We start from the raw sequence: 19,079 nt of genomic DNA, 5'->3' as shown, positions 1-19,079 counted from the left end.
AAAGGGATGTCAGCACATGTAGCATCCACTGCAGAAAAAAGCAAGGAATAAAATAAAGAAAAATAAGCCTCTGACGCTATAGATTGGCATCTAGATAGTGACAAGCAGCCAGAGGGAAATGCACACTTTGCAGAAGACTTGCATAAAAGGAATTCCTAACTAAAATGTATTAGCAGTAACTTTTGCACTTCAAATCCAATTCCTCGTTTATTTTTACTTTGTTGAATGTCACCTAAATCACTGAAAAAGTAAGACCTAGGGAAAAAAAGCTACGTTGCTACTGTCAGCAGGGAGTTTAGCTACAGCAATGTGCAGCTGTGCCTCATGTTCCTGGGTGAAGATGGTTGATGCAGCAGTTTTCAGATCCACCATCGGGGAGCAGCCACACCTACTGCGTCACCTCTTCGAAAACATACAGCTACCTGGGAGCTGTGATCACATTGCCTTCCCTCTCGAAGAGAAGAAATTAAATATTTATTGAACAACAACAAAAAAGTATAATTGCTTTATAGCACGGTAATAATACAGGCAGAGAAAAATGCTGAATCTATTTCCTCCCCCACAGATTTTGAATAATTTTTCTAAACAAAACAACATGAGGAGGAGAAACTGAAAGCACAAGAGGAGTATTAGAGCTGCAGGCCACAGGGCTGTTGGAAAACTGGGGGACAGTAGAACCATCAGCACTAACTGTGTCAGTTTTGCAACTTAAACTATGAACAACATTCAGTCTGAGTTTGCAAACTGCTTCCAGATGACTGAAATTAATGTGTTTTTTTTCTTTCATGAGAATGAATAAATCACAGAAAACTCCTTACTTGTCACTACTTAAGCATTGGAGTCTACTCAGCTCCTTGTATTCTAACCTGCAGGCACACTGAGCATTTCAGTTTCTCAGGGCCAAGACAGATACTGCATTTCTGGCCATAGGAGGAAGCAACACTGCTGTCCATTGATTAAAATGCTTCTTTGTAGGCGCCTTGGGTTTGAGGAGAGAAAATGTTTATGATCGCTGTCTATGTAAAGTCTTGTCTCCCCCACCTTCCATCCATTCCAGGCAATGCTTATAACTCCTTTGTCCCTTTTTTGCAAAACCCTTAGAAAGTTCAGTATTTTCTCTCCCATAAGTTAGCTAAAGATTTTCTACTACTGAGTGAATGAGTACAGTCAAATTTCCTAGAAGTTTCTTTTAAATAAAAGATTTCCTAAGCCCTATTAATCTTTTTTCTTTCTCCCAAAAAGATTCATGTTAAATCTTCAGATTGCATCAGTGTTCTCAATGTTTTGGTCAAGAATTACATACAGCTGTTTTATGGGAACTGCTGAGTCACGGCCTGAACCTCTGATTGACCACCTGAGGTGAGCCATGACTCAGCCAGAGCAGCACAGGTGAATTGCCTTCACCTGTGCTGCCGGAAGGGGTGGAGCCTGGCTGCATCCCTCCTAGACCTATTTAAGAGCTGCCTGCCGGGGGGGAAGGATCTCTGCTGGAGTTTTGTGAGTGAGCCTGGGATAGGGGTAAGCTTTCTATCTATTCTCTTTTTTTGTTATCATAATCTGCTTTGCCTGACTTTCTTGTTTATTTTGTAACTATAGCACCTTGATATTCATTGATTATACAGCTATATAGAAAAAAAAGGACCAATTTGCTTTGTTGAAAAGCAAGTTCAGGTTCATAATGACTTGAATTCTGTTTTGAGAAAAACTTTACCAGGTAAGAATTTTCATAAAAGTTTTTTAATTCCCAGAACTGTTATTTATGAGTTCAACATATTAAGGGGGTATTAGTTTTCAGAATCATTTTGAAATTGTATTACTTCTGATATCCAAGAATGAGAATCCTCAGACCAGAAGGCTGTTGAGCATTTTAAGGACCAGTATTGTGAAGCTCTAGAGATGACACACAGCTTGCTTCTAGCCTTTTTAAGCACCTCTTTGAACTGACCTCACTTACTCTGAACCTTAATAAAAGACGTCTCTCATTATTAGCAAAAATGCTAGGTTCCTAACTGGCTCATCATGAGACTGAAGTTAATAATCGTAGTCTGAAATTAAAAATGGGCTGGCAGTCACTGAGAGACTGGTAAGGCACTTCCTATATAGATTTTCACTTTTGTTTGCTTGAATGTTATCCTACCAAAACCAGAAGGTTAATTAGTTCATTACCTCTTATCTTAGTTTCTCACACTTGCTCATTAAATGTTCTCGGCATCTTCTGTTAAATTACTAGCACCTAATGAAGTCTTATCCCACCTCTTTTAAAATTGTGCTATGTTTAATTAGAGAAGGAATTTCTGCTTAATACAGCTTGGGGTTTTTTCCTTCTTACTCTTTAGGGCCATGCCCTGAGCTCTGTCTAAACTGAAAATGCCTGAATTCTACTGAGAATAGGGGCTGGCGGGTGAGTTAAGCACTTGTTAAATGGCCAGTTGGCAAAAGATACTCAAATCTACCGTTGGCTTCTGGCTTCTTTCAGTGCTTCTCAGATGCTGTCAGATCAAGCTGCTGTCAAGTTGAGCTAAGATTCATGGAAGCTGTCAGGAACTAAAGATAGAGCAGATATAATCTGTTGTATGAGCAGTGTTCTCCCAGCAGTATACCAGATCCTAGGTGGGATCCCTAGTGAGCTGCTAATGTAGCCGCAGTGTAGAAATTTGCTATTAGCCTAGCTAGCTATATGCAACTGCACAGTAAGTAACTTAAAACCATTTTCCCTTGTCCTGCTATTACTTGTAAAGAGTTGACTCTCCTCCTGTCTGTGGCTCCCTTTGGAAGGCTGGAAGGCTGCAATGAGGTCACCCCACAGCCTTCTCTTCCCCAGGCTGAACAAGCCCAGCTCCCTCAGCCTCCCTTTGTAGGGGAGGTGCTTCAGTCCCTAGATTGTCTTTGTAAGAATTGTTTGGGGTTTTTTTGTGTAGGAATAAATACCCACATGTGGAGTTGGCAATGTGAAACAGGTTTTTAGACAATGTGAAGGAAAAGGTAGGATACAGGATTTTTCAGATGAAAGGGATTTGAATTCTTGATCCTTCTTTCCCACTTGATTTCCCTTTCACCATAAAAAAGTACTGCATTTACCCCTCCTTTCTCTAGTAGTCAGTGATATACTTCTTTATCATTGAAAAATGTTTGGCTCAGCTTACAGCACATACTTCCAATTATGCAAAAAATGCAGTAGAAAGGCCATTATCAATGCATAAATAATATTCCATGACTGAGCACAAGAGCAGAAACAGGCCACAAAATGTTTCTGATTCCTTGAAAATGGGTGCAGAAAGTGCAAAATAATTTGATAGTCAGAATTAGAGGTAAATTTTTACTGTTTCACTGTACTTTTCCCAAAACCACTTCAAAGTTAAGCGCATTATTTACACATTTTACATATTTAGTGTTAGAAGTTTTGTCATATCGGTGAGATTTCCATATGAAAACTGAGCTCTGACAGCAAGTGACTCTGTGTTGTACTGTGCAGCCTACCACTGGGACGGAGCACTGCCTGAACAATGATGGCAGCTCTTACAAATAGTAACAACGGAGTTTAAGGTGGGGTGTTTTAGTGCCCAGCCTATTCAGCACAGTGTGCCAGTTCTGCATGGCTGAGTGCCTTGGGCTTGTGCTTTCTTCAGGCCAGCTCCCTTTGCATCATCTCTTCATTTGATTGTTTGCACTGAATGCCTCCTGGAAGGCATTATTCTATACTCAGCCACTCCATGCTGCTAATGATATTTAGGACATCAAAGCCAAATTCAGCCCTGAGGTACCTTCACTGCCAGGATGATACTTGTCAGTCTGACTTTCACACCTTCCAACTCAGAACCTCAGGCTCTTTCACACCTTTAGGGATGAGGTATTGCAGTAGTGCTCAGGGCTTACCTAACTATCTCCTACCACATTAATATGGATTTTGCACTTAAATCTCTGAAATCCAACCTGAAAATGTCTTCCTTGCTTTGTGTACTTCTTCATCGTTAATTTATTTTAGCCCTTTTAATCAAAGAATTAAAATCTTAAGGCAAAATGAAATATGAATAGTTAAAGAGAAACTTGAAAACTTCTTTTCTATTGAGCTCTTAGTAACTTTTAGTTTTAGTAACTTCCAGAGCCTTTGTGAGAAAGAAAAATCTTCTTGTGCTGGGAAAAGAAGAGAGTACTTTCTTGGAAACTAAAATGCTAATCAGTTTTCAGTTCATCTTGAGCAAATTGAGAATGTGACTCGAGCAAATAATTGTCATACAAGATTTCATCATGCGAGGGCTGAAAAGAGGCAATTTTGTCACGCAGCATTTTGCTGCAGGATATCAAAGTCTGTTTGACTCAAGGGCGTGAACCAAAGGTAAAACAAAGTCAGGAGAACATGAAGTTCAGCCATCAGTAACGTATTTCATCAACACAGATAATGATTCAATCTACTGGCAGAACACTACCACCCATCTGTAGGACTCCTTAGTGAACGAGGAGCCTGTCTGCCATGACAGCTGTCTAGCAGTAGCAGTGGGCTTTTGACTACCCAAAGCTGACTTTACACCTGAACATTTGTTAACATATCTCCAAGCTGCTACCAGAACAACCCAAGCATAGGGAGCTTCCAGCTGCTGTGTTTGCTATGATTAGTGAAATTTTAGACTTAGCAAGAAAGAATGGCATTAATCACTTTCTATCTTACTTCAGAATGCTTAATATCAGGTAGGTTAGCCCAGCTGTTAGAACATTTACTAAAAGGACAAAGAAAATGATTAAGTGGGACTTAAAAACAGAGTTCAATTTGCTTTGAAAAACAGAATCAGCTTCAGAATGTAAGAGATGTAAAAGTAGTCCAGCTTCTCATGTTAAAAGAAACGGTGAATGAGAGGCAAGCTGGAAAATAAAGCAAGCTTGTCCATGACCCTGGATAAAAAAACCTCAGTCTATGTTATCAGCTTATGCCTAATAACAAATCCAAACTAGTCTCAGAGATTGACCCTCTAAAGTCATATCAAATGGTGCCTTGTGAGCCTCTGAGACTTCATCTTTGAGTGATAACCATCTTCTTGAGTAGCCAAAGCCAGGAGCAGACATAATTTTGCTTGGAATAGTCAGGTCAGAAGTCTCTGTAGAATTGCTCCTAACTGGAGAAAGTGGAGGTTTTTGCTGGGGATAACCCAGACTGGCACAGGTTGCTGCCGCTACCCCTTTTCACAGTTTTTAGGACTGTGAGTTGAAATAAAGGGCCACTCCATGATTAACTTAAGTACTTCCTATTATAATATGAGAAACGAACAGAACTTTGCTATAGGGAGACCCCCTCCTGATCTCCCTTCTTTCATTTGTTATGTAGTGAGTACAGCTTATTGAAGTGCCCTAAATCTCTGGCTGGGCAGAACGCATGGCAATTCTTTGGCACATTCCCAACACAACCTGCTGTCCCAAGCACTTTCCACAGTCTTGAAGGATACAGAGTGGGAATTGGTTTCCATTACATTTATAATCTCAGAAAAGTTTTGGCAGTCATGCTTGCCATTGCCGGTGATAGTGTTTTGTCCTGACAAGGGCTTGAGATTTCTTTCTACCTAGGTTTCACAGAAAAGGAGTGGAGATTATTAACAGCCTCATGATGTGTCATTTCTGTTACCATGAGGATGTGATTGTAATAGCAGTCATTTTTGTTTTTCAGTACATCATTATTAATAAGAGGTTGTATTTAGATTTGAACACATTCATCTGACAAAGCGAAGACAAGCAGGGATCAGGCTAATTGAAGAAGCAGAGTACAGCAGAGCTAGTGTTGTGCTTTAGAACATCTTACTTGGGGGGGAAAAAAAAACCTTTTGAAGAGAAGAGAGGGAGGTTGAATTTCTTTCAACTTAAGAATTCCCACGATTCACTGTTGGTTTCCCCCAGTTTAATTGTTACATATATTACATTTGCTAAAAACCCTGTTACATTTATTGCAAGCATGCAAGGTAATAACTGCACGGTGTCACTTTATTTACAAATATGTCTTGATTCAATTGTATTCAATGGCAGACTCCAATTGAGAAGACTAAACCCTGAATTAGCGTTAAATATTGGCTCTAGGTGTTATCATTGCTGGTCTGACAAAAATAGGCACTCTAGCTCATAATTCATGCTGGTTTCTGGAAGGTGCAGAGCATTCCCTTGGCTTAGAGGGAATAAAAGAGCTCCCACAGCCCTCCTTCCCAGTTAAAATGAGGGAATGGGAGCCTTTGAAGTTTCATTTGCCTAGAGGTTAGCTGCAAAATATAGAAGTTGAAAGGTCAGGTTATAACATCTTGATGTAACAGCAATGCCTGGATAGCCTTATATCAAAGGATTCAACTACATCTTATTCTTTCTTATCTCTGTCTTTCAAAGTGTAGGCAAATTATACAAGAAGTAGCTAAAAAGAAGTCCTCTAATAGTAATATAAACCATAACTCTACCTCTAGATGTCTCAGGGTCTCTGTTCAGTCTAGGATACTGACACATCACTGTGGCAACTAAAAAATAGTGATTTCCTTTCATCCTCTACCCCACTGTGTGCTTTCAAGAAGTCTGTAGGAACTTAGTTATCTTCATGTCCTCATCCTTATCGAGGTTACTTGAACTTTACCAACAGATTCAGAATGAAAAGGGAGAGTAGTTAGGCAAAGAAGGGAGAAATGCAGGCACACAGAAACAGTCCTCCTTTACAGGATCTTTATTTTCAAGCTTCCCTGAGAATTCATATCACTAAAAAAGATACTGAGATACCGTGAGGCTGGCTGAGAAGAATATGCTGATGAAAATGAATGGCGTGTCTCTTTCTTCCCAAATGCAATAAGCATCATGACCAAAATGTCAGAACACCTACACAGTCCTTCAGGCTGCTGTTTTCAGCAACACAAAAGAGCAAACTCTCTCCTGTGAAAAGAGCATTTCTGCCTGATGCGGTCAGAGATGGAGCGAGCATGCCAAAATCCATAAAAATACTAATCTGAATGTCTTGAGCTCAGTGAGCAGTTTGACCAAACTCAGCAGTGCTCATTATTTTTACTGTCCTCTTCTTGCATTTAGTACTTTTGGTGCTGATGTGCAAAAAGCCTGCTTCTTTCCTCTTGAATACTGAACTGACACAACTGTGTAGCCAGCAAGGGTAATTGTGGGGCTGCCAACCACAGAAATCTCTTAATGCTCACAGCTGAACACAAAGAACTTGCCAGAACAATCCCAGGAGACAGTGCTATATCACTAAACATGCATGGGGCCGCTGACTTTGCACATGGTAATCAACAGTCACACACACACACAACGCGGAGATGTGTTTATAGGCCATTAGACGTGGCTTCACATTTCTGCTAGATGATTTTGGAGGAATGAACTCAAGAGACTTCATTCTTTTGTTGCTGCCAATAAAATGCTTTATTCTTATGCTCTTAGCACATCCCAGGATAGCTCTTGCTGAAGCTGGTGTTAACAGCTTCAAAATCAAACTCTAGTTTCAGTGAACAGCCATATGCATAAAAGCATAAATGAAAGTTACATCTGAATTTAGGCTTCTAGTTATTCTTGAAAAATAATCAATTGTAATGTTGAATATATTAAAAATTCAACATAAATTAGTTAGCACATTAAAAATAAATATTCAGGTATTTAAAACTCCAAATTAATTTAAAAGGTTTATTTTTCTACATAAGTGCTTGCGCTTATGCACTGCCTGCTGCCAACCCATTGTGACATCTAATTCCTATATCTTCCCCCTCCCCCCCTCCCCCCTTCCATTTCTTTTAAGTTTTCTTAGCTTGGGAACAGTTGGGTCTGTTGAATAGCTCCATAGCCTATTCAAGCAAACATGGTGAGGGGTTCTGGAGAAAGATTCAAATCTGTATCATCTAAATTTGAAATAATTAACATTTGAATGTTTCTATGTTAATATACTGCTCATAAATAGAAAAGTGTTTGCTTGCTTTCCATTGGCAATGCTTTGTTCTACTGTTGTCAGTGCTATTTGATTTGCAAATTACTGAAAACTTTTTATAGTATGTGCTTTTCTGAGGAAAAAAAGCAGTCACTGTATCTGTGCAGACCGTAATGAAAGGATAACACATACTTGATTGTTCAAGAGCCATAATCCACCTGGACTAGCAAATAAAGATGCTAAACCCATACTGGTACTTGACTCCAGCCCTTGACTGCACACAGGTGCTCCAAGGGTTGCTCTAGCAGCAGCTCCTGGCTTCCCTTGCCATCAGCCCTGGACATGCTGCAGCACTCCTCTGCCAACTGAAGGACCCCCACAGGTCACGTTACAGGAGCAGGGCTGAGGCTGTGCTGCTGAGGTGTGGGTTCCATCTAGGAATTCATCCAGCCCACAGCATCTTCCCACTGCACTGCCAGGAGCCTTCCAGAAACAAATGGGTCCAGCGCTCAGATTCTGCCCCCGCTGTGCCTTTACACTTCAGTCAGAGCCAATTAAATCCAGCAAGAATCAACCAAATTCCCATCTTTACATGCACAGTTAAACAGGCTTTGTCAGTGAGCAGCAGATTATAGAGTGTGTAAGCAAGGCCATGTGTGCATAGGGATGCAAACTTTCATCATAAGTCACATTATCACTAGGTATCTGCTCACTTTTTGGGTTAATGGGGCATCTGTGCCGATGTATCTAGAAAACTAAGTACTAAGCTCACTGGCTGAGATGACTAGGTGAAAGAAAGGTGATGAAGAAAATATCAGAACCAAAATACATTGAATAAAAGAATTTAGAAGCACACGAAAAACAGAAAAATCCCACAAACTACAGCAGCAATTTCTCTTTGCAGATCAGTATCTCACCACAGCAGGGTTGGAGATGTGTTATCTGCTGGTTTTGGTACATTAATAATAAGAATATTTTAGGCTGTTACTTGAGAAGATCTATTCTTCGTATTCTGTGTGGAAAAGTTCTGTTTTCTGTTATCATTCAGCAATTCTAGTAGGTATTAATCTGATTAAAAATACTGAAAATCATATTCCAGCGCCATCCTGCTTTTCTAAATTCTAAGAGAGAGATCACAGTAGGATGGCAAATGGCCGCAAGAGGAAAGTGAAAATATTTTCTCTTTTCAGCATGGAGGGAATAAAAACCAAGCTGTCAAGGGAGAGGAAAATAATGCTGGAAAAGACTTTTTCTAATGTACCCAAATGAATGCTAAAATTAAAAGAATAATGCAGATTTGTTGAGCTTCTGCCACAACCATTGTTTACAAAGAGGCTGCTGAGGTTTGATAAACAGCTTAGGAACTTCTCTAGCACAATTTCTCAATGAGCCTGTTGATGTGTTGTTTTATTTGCCTTTCCAGATTTAAATTTCTTTTTCTTCCTTTCATTATTTTTTTCTTTTTTGAGGAGCTGTTTGTTTTATAGTCTGTTTCTTTACAGAACCTGTTCTGCTTTTCTGAATGTCAGCATAATTTTCTCTTTAAAATTTCAAAATATTTCTCATTACTATCTTGCCCAGTGGGTCCAGGGTGTTTGATTGCAACTACTGAGCCTGCAGATTCTTATGCAGGCTTTCCTAAGTGCTGGATGTAAAGTCATTGAAGTCAACTGTACACTTAGACTTTGTGAAATGAAACAAGGACAAAAGCTCTTGAATATATAAATCTAAGTCATACAAGTAAGCAGGGCAATGTGGGATCAGCAAACTCTGACGGAGTTCAGATAAACATAAAAAGTTTTTGCGTTTTCATTTTTTCCTTTGGTCTGCACAAGTGAATCGAACAGCCTAAAGGAACAGAATATCTCTTGAGATTCTGCTATTGCTCACTGGGTACAAACAACTATTCAGCACTCTGCTTTCTTGTAACCAGAAATTTTAGAAGGACAAACCGGAAAATAAGTGAAAACTGTTGTGTAGTAAAAGCTTTAATTAGCTAGTTAACGATCTAGCTCGATCGCATCAGCATTAACAGTAAGCCAAAGGGATAGGGAAACGTGCATCAAATCAAGTCAAGCCAGTCCCATTATCTTCACAAGACAATGTTTAATTCTACTGTTGTCCTCAATATTCTGCAAACCCCTACCAAATGTAAGTAATCTGCTAATTTAATAAAAATATTCCTTATTCATCTTCTAGGTGATTAATGAAAATAATTAAGGATGAGATGGGTTCCTGGGGAATCGCACCATGTATCTAAATCCCACCATTTGGACAATGCACCATTGACAATCACTTTGCCATTTTATAACCCATTCTACAATCATGGCCTCACCCCCTAGGTTTGTTTTTTTTTTTTTTTTCTGAGAATGTTATTTCAAAAGGCTTTACTGAAGTCAAACTGCATACCTTGCAGCAAGTAGTCGTGCAATCTGATATACATCACTAGAAGTATCTTCATGTAATGTGCCTGATTTTGCTGAAGAATGAAGAGTGCCTTATTCTTTCAGTAAGTTTTCAGCATTGTTCCCAAGGTGGAAGTTGGGGAATTCTGATCAGATGTTAGGGAAAAGTTCTTACCTTGAAGACAACTAGATACTGAAACAGGTTTCCCAGGTTGTGGAGTCTGTCCTTGGAAGTGTTCAGTACTTGACTGGACACACTTCTGAGTAGCATGATCTATTCAGACATATTTGGAGCAGGGGTTTGGACTAGATGACCTCTGGAGGTCTCTTTCAAACTAAAATAAGACTGTTTGATTCTTCTTCTTATCTAAATAGCAATAGAAACAGAGTTTGAACTATCACTGTGAAAGTCAGTGTATTCCAGTACTTTGTTTCTGTTTCTGAGCAGTGATTTGCAGTATAAATGTATGATTGTTAATTTCTAAGGTTTCATATTCTAACTTCAGGGGAGGGAATTCCCATTGATGTTTCTCTTAACTCCACTAACTTAGAACAAACATGAATGTCTTGGAAAAATGTCATTCTAGGCACAGCATGAATACCTTCTCAATCATTGTATTTGTTTTTCTGTGCCAGTCCTTGTTGTGCAGGAACAGCACCGCTTCTGCGTGTATTCCAGTTGCTCACTGTAAACCAATATGTTTAGAATAATCTTCCCTGATGTTATTACTGAGATGGGTATTAGAAGACAAAGCATGAATGTTAGGTGCTTGCCTCCACTCAGTGCTGAAGAAAGGGGTGGTTGTAATTGTATCCAGTGTGGAAACTGCACACTTCAGGAATCTGTTTCACAAAAATGCATATACTGAATGCTTTTTACAAAGCATAGGCTAGGTTTGTGCTCTATGCCAGCAGTGAAAGGCAGAGGCCATAGACCAGTGTTTTGTGCAGGTAGTGGAGTTTCCATCAGCTGAGGTGCAGAGAAAGTAAGTAGCTTCTCTGCATCTTGTCCTGTATTGTTTTGACACTGTGCTGAAACTGTGACCATGACCAGCTATAGTTATCCACTAATCCCCCTTCCTTTACTGCCACTAACAAATGCAGATATCCTCAGTGTTTGCTGTTAGGATTTTCTTCCCATTATTCTTGTTCTGAAATTTTGATTAGTTTTCTTAAGTCAGATGTTTCCATACGTTTTCCAGTTCAGATCAGAGAAACATTTATTATGCCTATGAGTTTGATATACATTGCTTTCCTCCAAGGAGTTTTGAACCAAGATTTCAGCAAATCACGCAGGAAGTAGGCTATTTTTTTCTATTTTATCAAACTGCTTGGTATTTATTTCAAGAAAATTGAAGCAAATAATTACAAAAACCAAGGGGCCACTTATTTCATCCTCTAATATTCTAATATCTCAAGTGTCCTTAAAGAGCATTTGTAGCCAGTTGGCTGTCTCCATTTTGTTTTCAGTTCAGAACAATTTAATTGTAAGGTTATTTGCAAAGGTTTAAGAGCACCAGCTTTTTATTTAGGCGTATAGGAATAAAGTGAACAGAAAGATACCTAGGATCTCTCCCTTGACTTGACACAGAAGCTTCCATTATTCGCCTTTCCGCTTCATCCCTCTGTCCTCTTGCACCTAAATTCTGACTTTCTCCCAAACTCCTTTGCTGTCCCTCTGGCCTACCATGCATGTGGCCCCATCTCCATTCTAAGCACTCCCACTTTCCTAGCTCTCTACTTTAATGTGTTTCAAAACTGCATTTTTCATGTGCTGCCACTGTTTCCCCCCCGTAAGCAATACCTTACATAATTCATTATGTTTGTTTGCATCCGCACTAGACAGTTCATTAGCTTAGTCTTCTACTTGACTAAACTAAGTTGGGAGCAATTTACAGATACAGTTCTCTCATTCTGTAGTCCTGATACCCATGTGCATATAAATGTTCAATACCAATAAAAAGATCTGCAAGGATAGGGTAGAAGTACCTGCTCGTTCTTGAAAGAAAAAGGTTAAACTAAAAATGTAAGGTAGGAAACCTCCACTGTACTGGGGAAGTACACTGTACTGTACTCTTACCCCTTTGCTAAGTCAGAGCAGAATGGCAGAGACTCAAAGTAAAGACATGAGCATCTGGGATTCAGCCTGTTCTGCAGGGCATGTTCCAGAACTGCTCTGGATGGGTCTCGCTCTCAGTTCACCTTGTATCAGCTGAGAGGCCATTAAAGCGAATATATAAACTGCAAGATAGCGTGATGTGACATGTTTTATTTCAAGCTTGTTACACCAGTAATTGTTATTGCAAATAGCTGTCATTCCCAGCAGTGTTTGCTTTTTGTTGACAATGAAGAAAACTCATTTGTTTTATAGTGTGAAGCTTAATTTACTTCATGGTTGGTTTCTTTCTTTGCCTGTCAATCCCAGATCTCAGAGAAATAAATGCAGTCAGATTTATAGCTAGCAGAATGAGCTGTAACTAAACTGCCAGGACAAAAACAGCAGCTTCTTAGTGATAATGAAGGGGATTTTTTTGGAAGGCATGGAGGATCAAAAACTCCTTCTGAAGCGCATTAGCTGTGACTGCCAGTCATGGAGTGTACCCAGATTGGCCAGTGATCTGTGGGTATTTGCTCTTCAGTTCTGCTTTTTTATTATTAAATTGGACAACTCCAGAAGTTCTAACTTTGGAGATGACCATCTGCTGGCCTTTGGCCATTTGTCTGTCCAACAGCCATCCCCTCATACGGTACAAGGACACAGTTATACCTGTGTGAGGAGCATGGGGAAGAGAAAGCCCCATTCTTTAACAGATGTAGAACTGCAAGGGAAACCTTTATGGTAGAGATTCTATTCTTGGAAGAAGTCTCCAGGGTGCTCAGCTAATCCCATTCAGGACTCTTTCACCAATGATTTGAGGAGGACTTCTGTAACCTGCGTCAGCAGCAGAAGGATTTGTCTACACAACAAACATTTCCCAAGGTAGTTTAATATTCTAAAAAATGTTTAACGTGTTCAGGCCAAATAGATCTATACAGAATGATATCAGAGCTGCTCCAAAAGTAATACCTCCTATTTTATTATGTTGGCCCATGATGTCAGAGGCAAATATTGGTGGTATGGCAGTAGAAGTTGAACCTTCCCACCAATATTCCATTACGTGCTGCTGCGACAGGTGGCAGCAGAGGAGCAGTCTGACAGAATGGTGTCTGACACGGAAGTTAGGATGAAGCAAAGGGGTGCAGTTGAATTCCTTCATGTGGAAAAAATGGCACCCATTAACATTCATCTATATCTGTTGAACATTTATGGAGACCAAAGAGTGGATGTGAGCGCAGTGAGGTGGTGGTTGGTGCATTTCTGTAGAGCTGACAGTGACAGTGGGACACTGATGCTGGTGTAGATTTTTTTTTTACAAGTGTGGCATGCATGGTCTTGTTCATTGGTGGTGAAAACGCATAGCTAATGGTGGTCCTATGTTGAACAAGAGTGTTTGGCAGCTGAGAATTTGCTCTATCAAACAGTATTATTGTGCTCTTTGTACTGGTTGTAGTTTCCCTGGAAATAAATAGGAGGCATTATTTTCAGAGTAACTTATGTATCTAGCAGTGCTAACAGTAACAAATTCAAACAGCAGACACCCCAAAGCATCCAAGTTTTTTTCTTGACTATCAAAGCAAACCAAGCACCGGATAAATGTTTCCTGAACACACAGTTGTACAGAATCCTTTGAAGCAGACCTCACAGTCCTGTACCAGAGCAGAAGGTCCTCCAGCAGCTGGAGGCTGATCCCCAAAGGGAGCTGCAGGACAAGGCAGTGCTAAGCAGTGTGTTTGTAGTTGGAATGGGGTTTTATTGAATCCTGGTGTAAGATCCAGTTGAAACACCATGGTCATGATTTCTGCAGGAGTACATCAAAATATGTTTTAAGTGCTAAGTTAGAATAGGCCTTCAAAGTGGATAAGCTTTCCTGATATTCTAGCCTATTACTGCCAAAGATGAAAATCTAATGAAAACCAGACAGATAGGAAAGCACAGCCACAACTGGAGACTCCATCCAGCAGGAGCTCCTGCAAAGGCTTCTACAGGGCCTCCTGCTGCATCGAGCTGGGCTGGAGCTAAAACCATACAGACAGGTCATATGGGGCCTGGGGGGCCTCAAGGATACTTCTGCCCCAACCCCATGCTCCCTGCCGTACGTGGCGAGAGGTGTGAGCCAGCAGGAACAGCTGCAGCAGAAGCCCAAACAGCAACTTTCAGGCATTTAGGCCTCTGACGCACTGTCTGTCCCATGCTGCTCTTCTTCCTGTTCCCTTCAGCTTGCCTTGCCTGCTGCTCTCTGCCAGGCCTCAAACACCCACTGCCATTCACATCCCGCTGTTTGCTTTTACTTTGACCTAAAGGCATCTGATTAGAACACGAATCAAGAAATTAATGTATCGCTTGTTAACACAGTACCATTTATTGGTTTTGTGCTTTTGCTCATTTTCTTGCTTACTGGTCTGTTGTGACTCTTGCTGTCCAGATTCACCTAGTACTGCATCTACAGTGTTCAATGTGAAGAAATCCACTTCCTTCAGAATCTCTAAGCTCACCCATAATAAGCATTGTTAACAATAAAAGCGTGCCCACAAACAGGTAATGTGATGCTCCTGTCACTGCATGAACCACTGGTACAGGCTCTTATCTCATGTCCAAGTTTGGGTCAGATAACCATCGAGCTGTGCACTGCTGGCTCCCAGGTGTCCATGCAGCATAGCCGTAGCCAGCATGAGCCTGCCTGCCAGCACCTCTGGTAATTGTTGTGCTCTGTGCAACACGTTCATCTCTTGCCCTCATTCAGAGAAGCACGCTCCACACTGCTCTGTTGGCTGGCTGGTATTGCACATAGTGTCTCAGCTGCTGCAGGCAGGCTATAAGTGATGTGTTTGCCTGCAGGCCTCAGTGGTACTCGCTGATTACAATCACCTACTCTCACTTCAGCAAGTAGTAAATATCACACTTGAAAAACATTCCCTAGTTTTCATCCTAGGTCTAATAACTCTACAAGTTGCAAAAATGTTTATAGAAACTGTGAGAATTTAAAGCTGTAGAGTTCTATATGTGTGCTGACCTTTAGATACTACATGAACAATGCCTGGATCTTGGCAACCAGCAGCCTGTAAGGGAACTGAATGCAGGCTGCTTGTCATGAATAATCCCATCCTGATTTTCCTGAATCATGTGGTGCCTTGGACTTTAAGCATCTAATAGAAAGAGGATGGACTCTGGAGAGAAACTATTAGTTTAAAGTAATTATCTTCTTTACTAGTGGTCAGAGCTGGCTGAATTCAGTACAGTTAAGTGCTGTAAACTTGCTTACATGTACAGTTTGACTTCAGTGCAGCTGTGACAGAATAAAGCTTAAATTACTCATAATGGAAACCAAAAGATCCTGCCTGGCAGGCGCTGCACAAGAACGTCCATCACTACACCAACTAACTGTGGCTATAAATAAAGCAGATAAAAACTAAGTAGATAAAATTTAAAAACCTTTAAAAAGTCTAAAGAAGATTAGAAACAATATAATTTAGATTTTGGACTGAACATCCTCTTCCTTCTCACTGCTCTCCCATTCTCAGATAAGCAGCTCTTCAATAACCACCAACAGTCACTGCCTTTGTTGCTGCATATTCCCCCATGGGCTGAACTTGATGATTTAAATACAGTTAAGGATTCAAAAGGCAAAGTATAATAAAGTTTCATTTATGTATTTAATACTGGTAAGAGTGTAGGGGAATAGTGGCAAGAGCTGAAGGAAGTAGAAAAGCTTTACTGTTAAATTTAAATTTACATTTTTCTTTTTTTCCTTTTTTAAAGGCAAAATTTGGCATTGCATCTTCAATTACGTGTGCTTTCCAGAGTCTTGCAGGCTTCCTTTCCCACCACATATCTCCATTCTGGGAAAGGAAAAAATCCATCTTCTTAAATAAATAGTTTCCTGTAAGGTTACAGACTTACCACATCCATGATCTGCATGAGGCTGAGAGTGAAATAGACAGTGAGTGGCTGGGAGTCATTCGCAACTGGTCGTTCCAGAGGGTTGTAGTTCTTCAGCAGCTCCTTGTACAGCTTCCTTTGGAACTCTCCTTGCAGGGACTCTTTGGGCATAGGAAGAGAGAAATCATTAGGATTCTGCATTGGAAAGTAAGGCTCAGACATATGTTCTTTTCATCCTACCAGATATTATGTAGCTATTATTACTTTAAATGCTGCATTCTTGGAAAAACAATTCATGTAGTTCATCAGTTGCAATGGCAAAATGTTTTGCCAAATGCATTACCACTCTTCTCACCCCCAAAGGGGATTTCCTTTCTTGGCTGTCCAGCAACGGTAAACTTGAAATGGCAGTGACCCTTTGTCATCACACACACTCTTTGGTCGGGCAGAGGAGTGATGAGGAGGCAGTGCAGTGCATTTTGGCACACATGTCCTGGCACACATATAACCAGGGGGCCACAGCACAGGTGTGGCAGGGAGCACCAACGAGACAGTGGAAGAAAAATGGCTCCTGGCGAGGACTGAGCCGTGCACCCCGACTGCTTCGAACTGAGAACTCTTCGGGCGAGTACTCTGCTCTGTTCTCTGTGCAGTCAGCTATCAGCAAAGCGTGGGTACTGGATCCCTGGCAGGGATGATAGGTGCTACATTAACGTACGTGATAATATTCGGGGATTTCTGTCCTATCGAATCCAGGGAGGATCTTTATTCTGCCATTTTCTATGGAGGGAGAAGGAGCTCCGCACGGATGGAGCAGAGCAGACCGGGCACAGAGGCAGTTTCGGGAGGAAAGGAAATCTGGGTCAGAGAGGAACAGGTCCTCTAACGTGCCCGCTCCTGTCCCCACTCCAGACAGTTTCCTCTCATTTTCGGTCCCGAACTTCCCCTGTAAAGCAGCAACAGTGCCCTGGGGGAGTTTGTCCGGCCATCTCCCCGCTCCGTCCCTCTCCCCGGTCCGCTCCCGGCAGCGCGGGGCCGCTGCGCAGCGAGGTGCCTCCAGCCGCCGCGCCCGCTCCCGCGCCCGGCCGTGCCCGCGGCCCCACTCACCGCGCACGAGCCCCGCCGCCGCCAGCAGCCACAGCATCAGCGCCCGGAGGCCCATTCCGGGAGCCCGGCAGCAGCGGAGCCGGGAGCCTCCGTCGCCGCCGCGGACCTCTCGTCGTCCGGCCCCCTCCTGCGCCCGCGCGGTGCTCTCCCTGTGGTGCCGGCTCCTGCGGAGCCCGGTGCCGCCCGCCGCCGGGGTACGGCCGCCCTGCCGTGCTCGGCGCCGGCCGGAACGGGAGCGGAGCCGCTAGCGGGAGGTTACCGCGGGCGGAGCGGCGTGGCGCGGCGAGCTCCGGCGTTATAGAGACCGGAGCGGGAGCCCCCTCCCCGTGGAAGCCCGCCCGCGGCCCCGGCAGCCCGCCCCGCCCCGCCCCGGGCTGCCCCCGAGCGCTGCCCGCCCGCGCCGCCCGCAGCGGGAACGGCGGAGGCACCGCGGCGGGGCCGGGGACGGCGGGCAGCCAGCACTGCCTCACGGCCCGGGCAGCCGCGAGCGGCGGGAGCCGGATCCCCGGGGCCGCCCTCCCTGCTTACCCCCTCCTCATCCCGGGGGCTCCGTCTTTCTCCCGCGCAGCGCCATCGATGGCAGCTGTCGTTGTGGAAAGCGGCCCCGACGGCAGCAAGTGACCTGGGCAGGAGAGCACCTGTCCGTGCTGAGTGAAACAGCGGCAAGGAAACAGTGTGAGGCTCCAGGTGGGAATTCGGCTTTGCTGAGGTCTTGGAGAGGAAGGAGGTGGGCAAAACGATGTCCTCTCCCAGAGCACGCATGGCTGCTCAATGCTCAGCAGAGGTGCAGGGCCGTGGGGTCAGGTGTGCAATGGTTTGTCCATTTACAGAAAAAATAACCTGTGCTGAGGAGTGCTGCGTTCAGCACTTGACAAACAGGGAACTGAGTGAAATGATGCCAGAATTCCTGCCTGGTGTAGGTGCACCTTGCAAGCTGGAAAGCAGGCCCAGAAAATTCAGAGCATTTTGGTGATCATCAGGTTCCTGTTTGCAATTGACATTTGTGACACTGTGTGTAGGTGGTCAGCCCAAATCCCCGAATCCCCAACCTTCAGCTGCTGCGTTAAACAAAGATCCAGGCAGCTGCATTCAAGGGAGGATGCCACTGAAGAGCCTCCCCTCTGCAAGAAATAACAAAATGTTTGTTCTTCCAGTCACCCAGCAAACAGCAGGCGATTAGCCCATGTTCATTCCTAGATTTTAAAGTCCAGGTAATTTGTTTTGTGTTAAGCACTGATCTAACTTATGGAGGCACTGTTCAAATGTTTTTACATGTTGAGCTCAGGACCAGATGAACGGAGACAACCTGAACAGCCCAGCATATGCATGCATTGGTCATACAGGCACTTATATATGGCTCAGTGGAATCATGCCCCTTTGGAATGAGCCAACCTGAAAATCAGCAACAGTAATTCTCCTACAGACCAGCTCACGCAGGAACATACCCTGATAGAATTCTCAGGTGCTTTGGAATTGTCTAGGTTGAGTTTTATTTCAGTTTATTTTAGTTTTCAGGGTGGTTTTTTTGTTTGTTTGTTTTCTGTGCGATGTTGACCTTCTTGGAACAGCTAGCAAAGAGGAGGAATGTGTTGCTAGGAGCTCCATGTTCCTGTCTGAGCAGCCAAGTGTCATCCATTTGTAATGAAACCCTTACCTGGCAGTGCTCTGAGCACCTGGCTTTTACCTCTTCTTGTTTTGGAAGGGAACTCCCTTCCTC

The 19,079-nt window shown here is 42.7% G+C and overlaps 1 protein-coding gene across 1 annotated transcript in view; it reads right to left on the bottom strand.

Annotated features, from left to right (window-relative positions):
• LOC306950447 (neuronal acetylcholine receptor subunit alpha-7) overlaps positions 1 to 17,417 on the bottom strand; it is a gene marked incomplete at both ends in the record, with an annotated part of 36,760 nt that extends 19,343 nt beyond the window's left edge. The window contains 2 exons of the mRNA XM_079540716.1: positions 16,277 to 16,416; positions 17,363 to 17,417. Coding sequence (XP_079396842.1) covers positions 16,277 to 16,416; positions 17,363 to 17,417 — 195 coding nt within the window. The remainder of the gene's footprint in view (positions 1 to 16,276; positions 16,417 to 17,362) is intronic.
• Positions 17,418 to 19,079: the final 1,662 nt, after the last annotated feature.

Source organism: Tetrao urogallus, assembly GCF_951394365.1.
Source record: "Tetrao urogallus genome assembly, chromosome: 11".
Classification (NCBI taxonomy): Eukaryota; Metazoa; Chordata; class Aves; order Galliformes; family Phasianidae; genus Tetrao; species Tetrao urogallus.
Note: the sequence above shows the minus strand (reverse complement) of the source record. Positions and strands in the feature narration are given on the sequence as shown.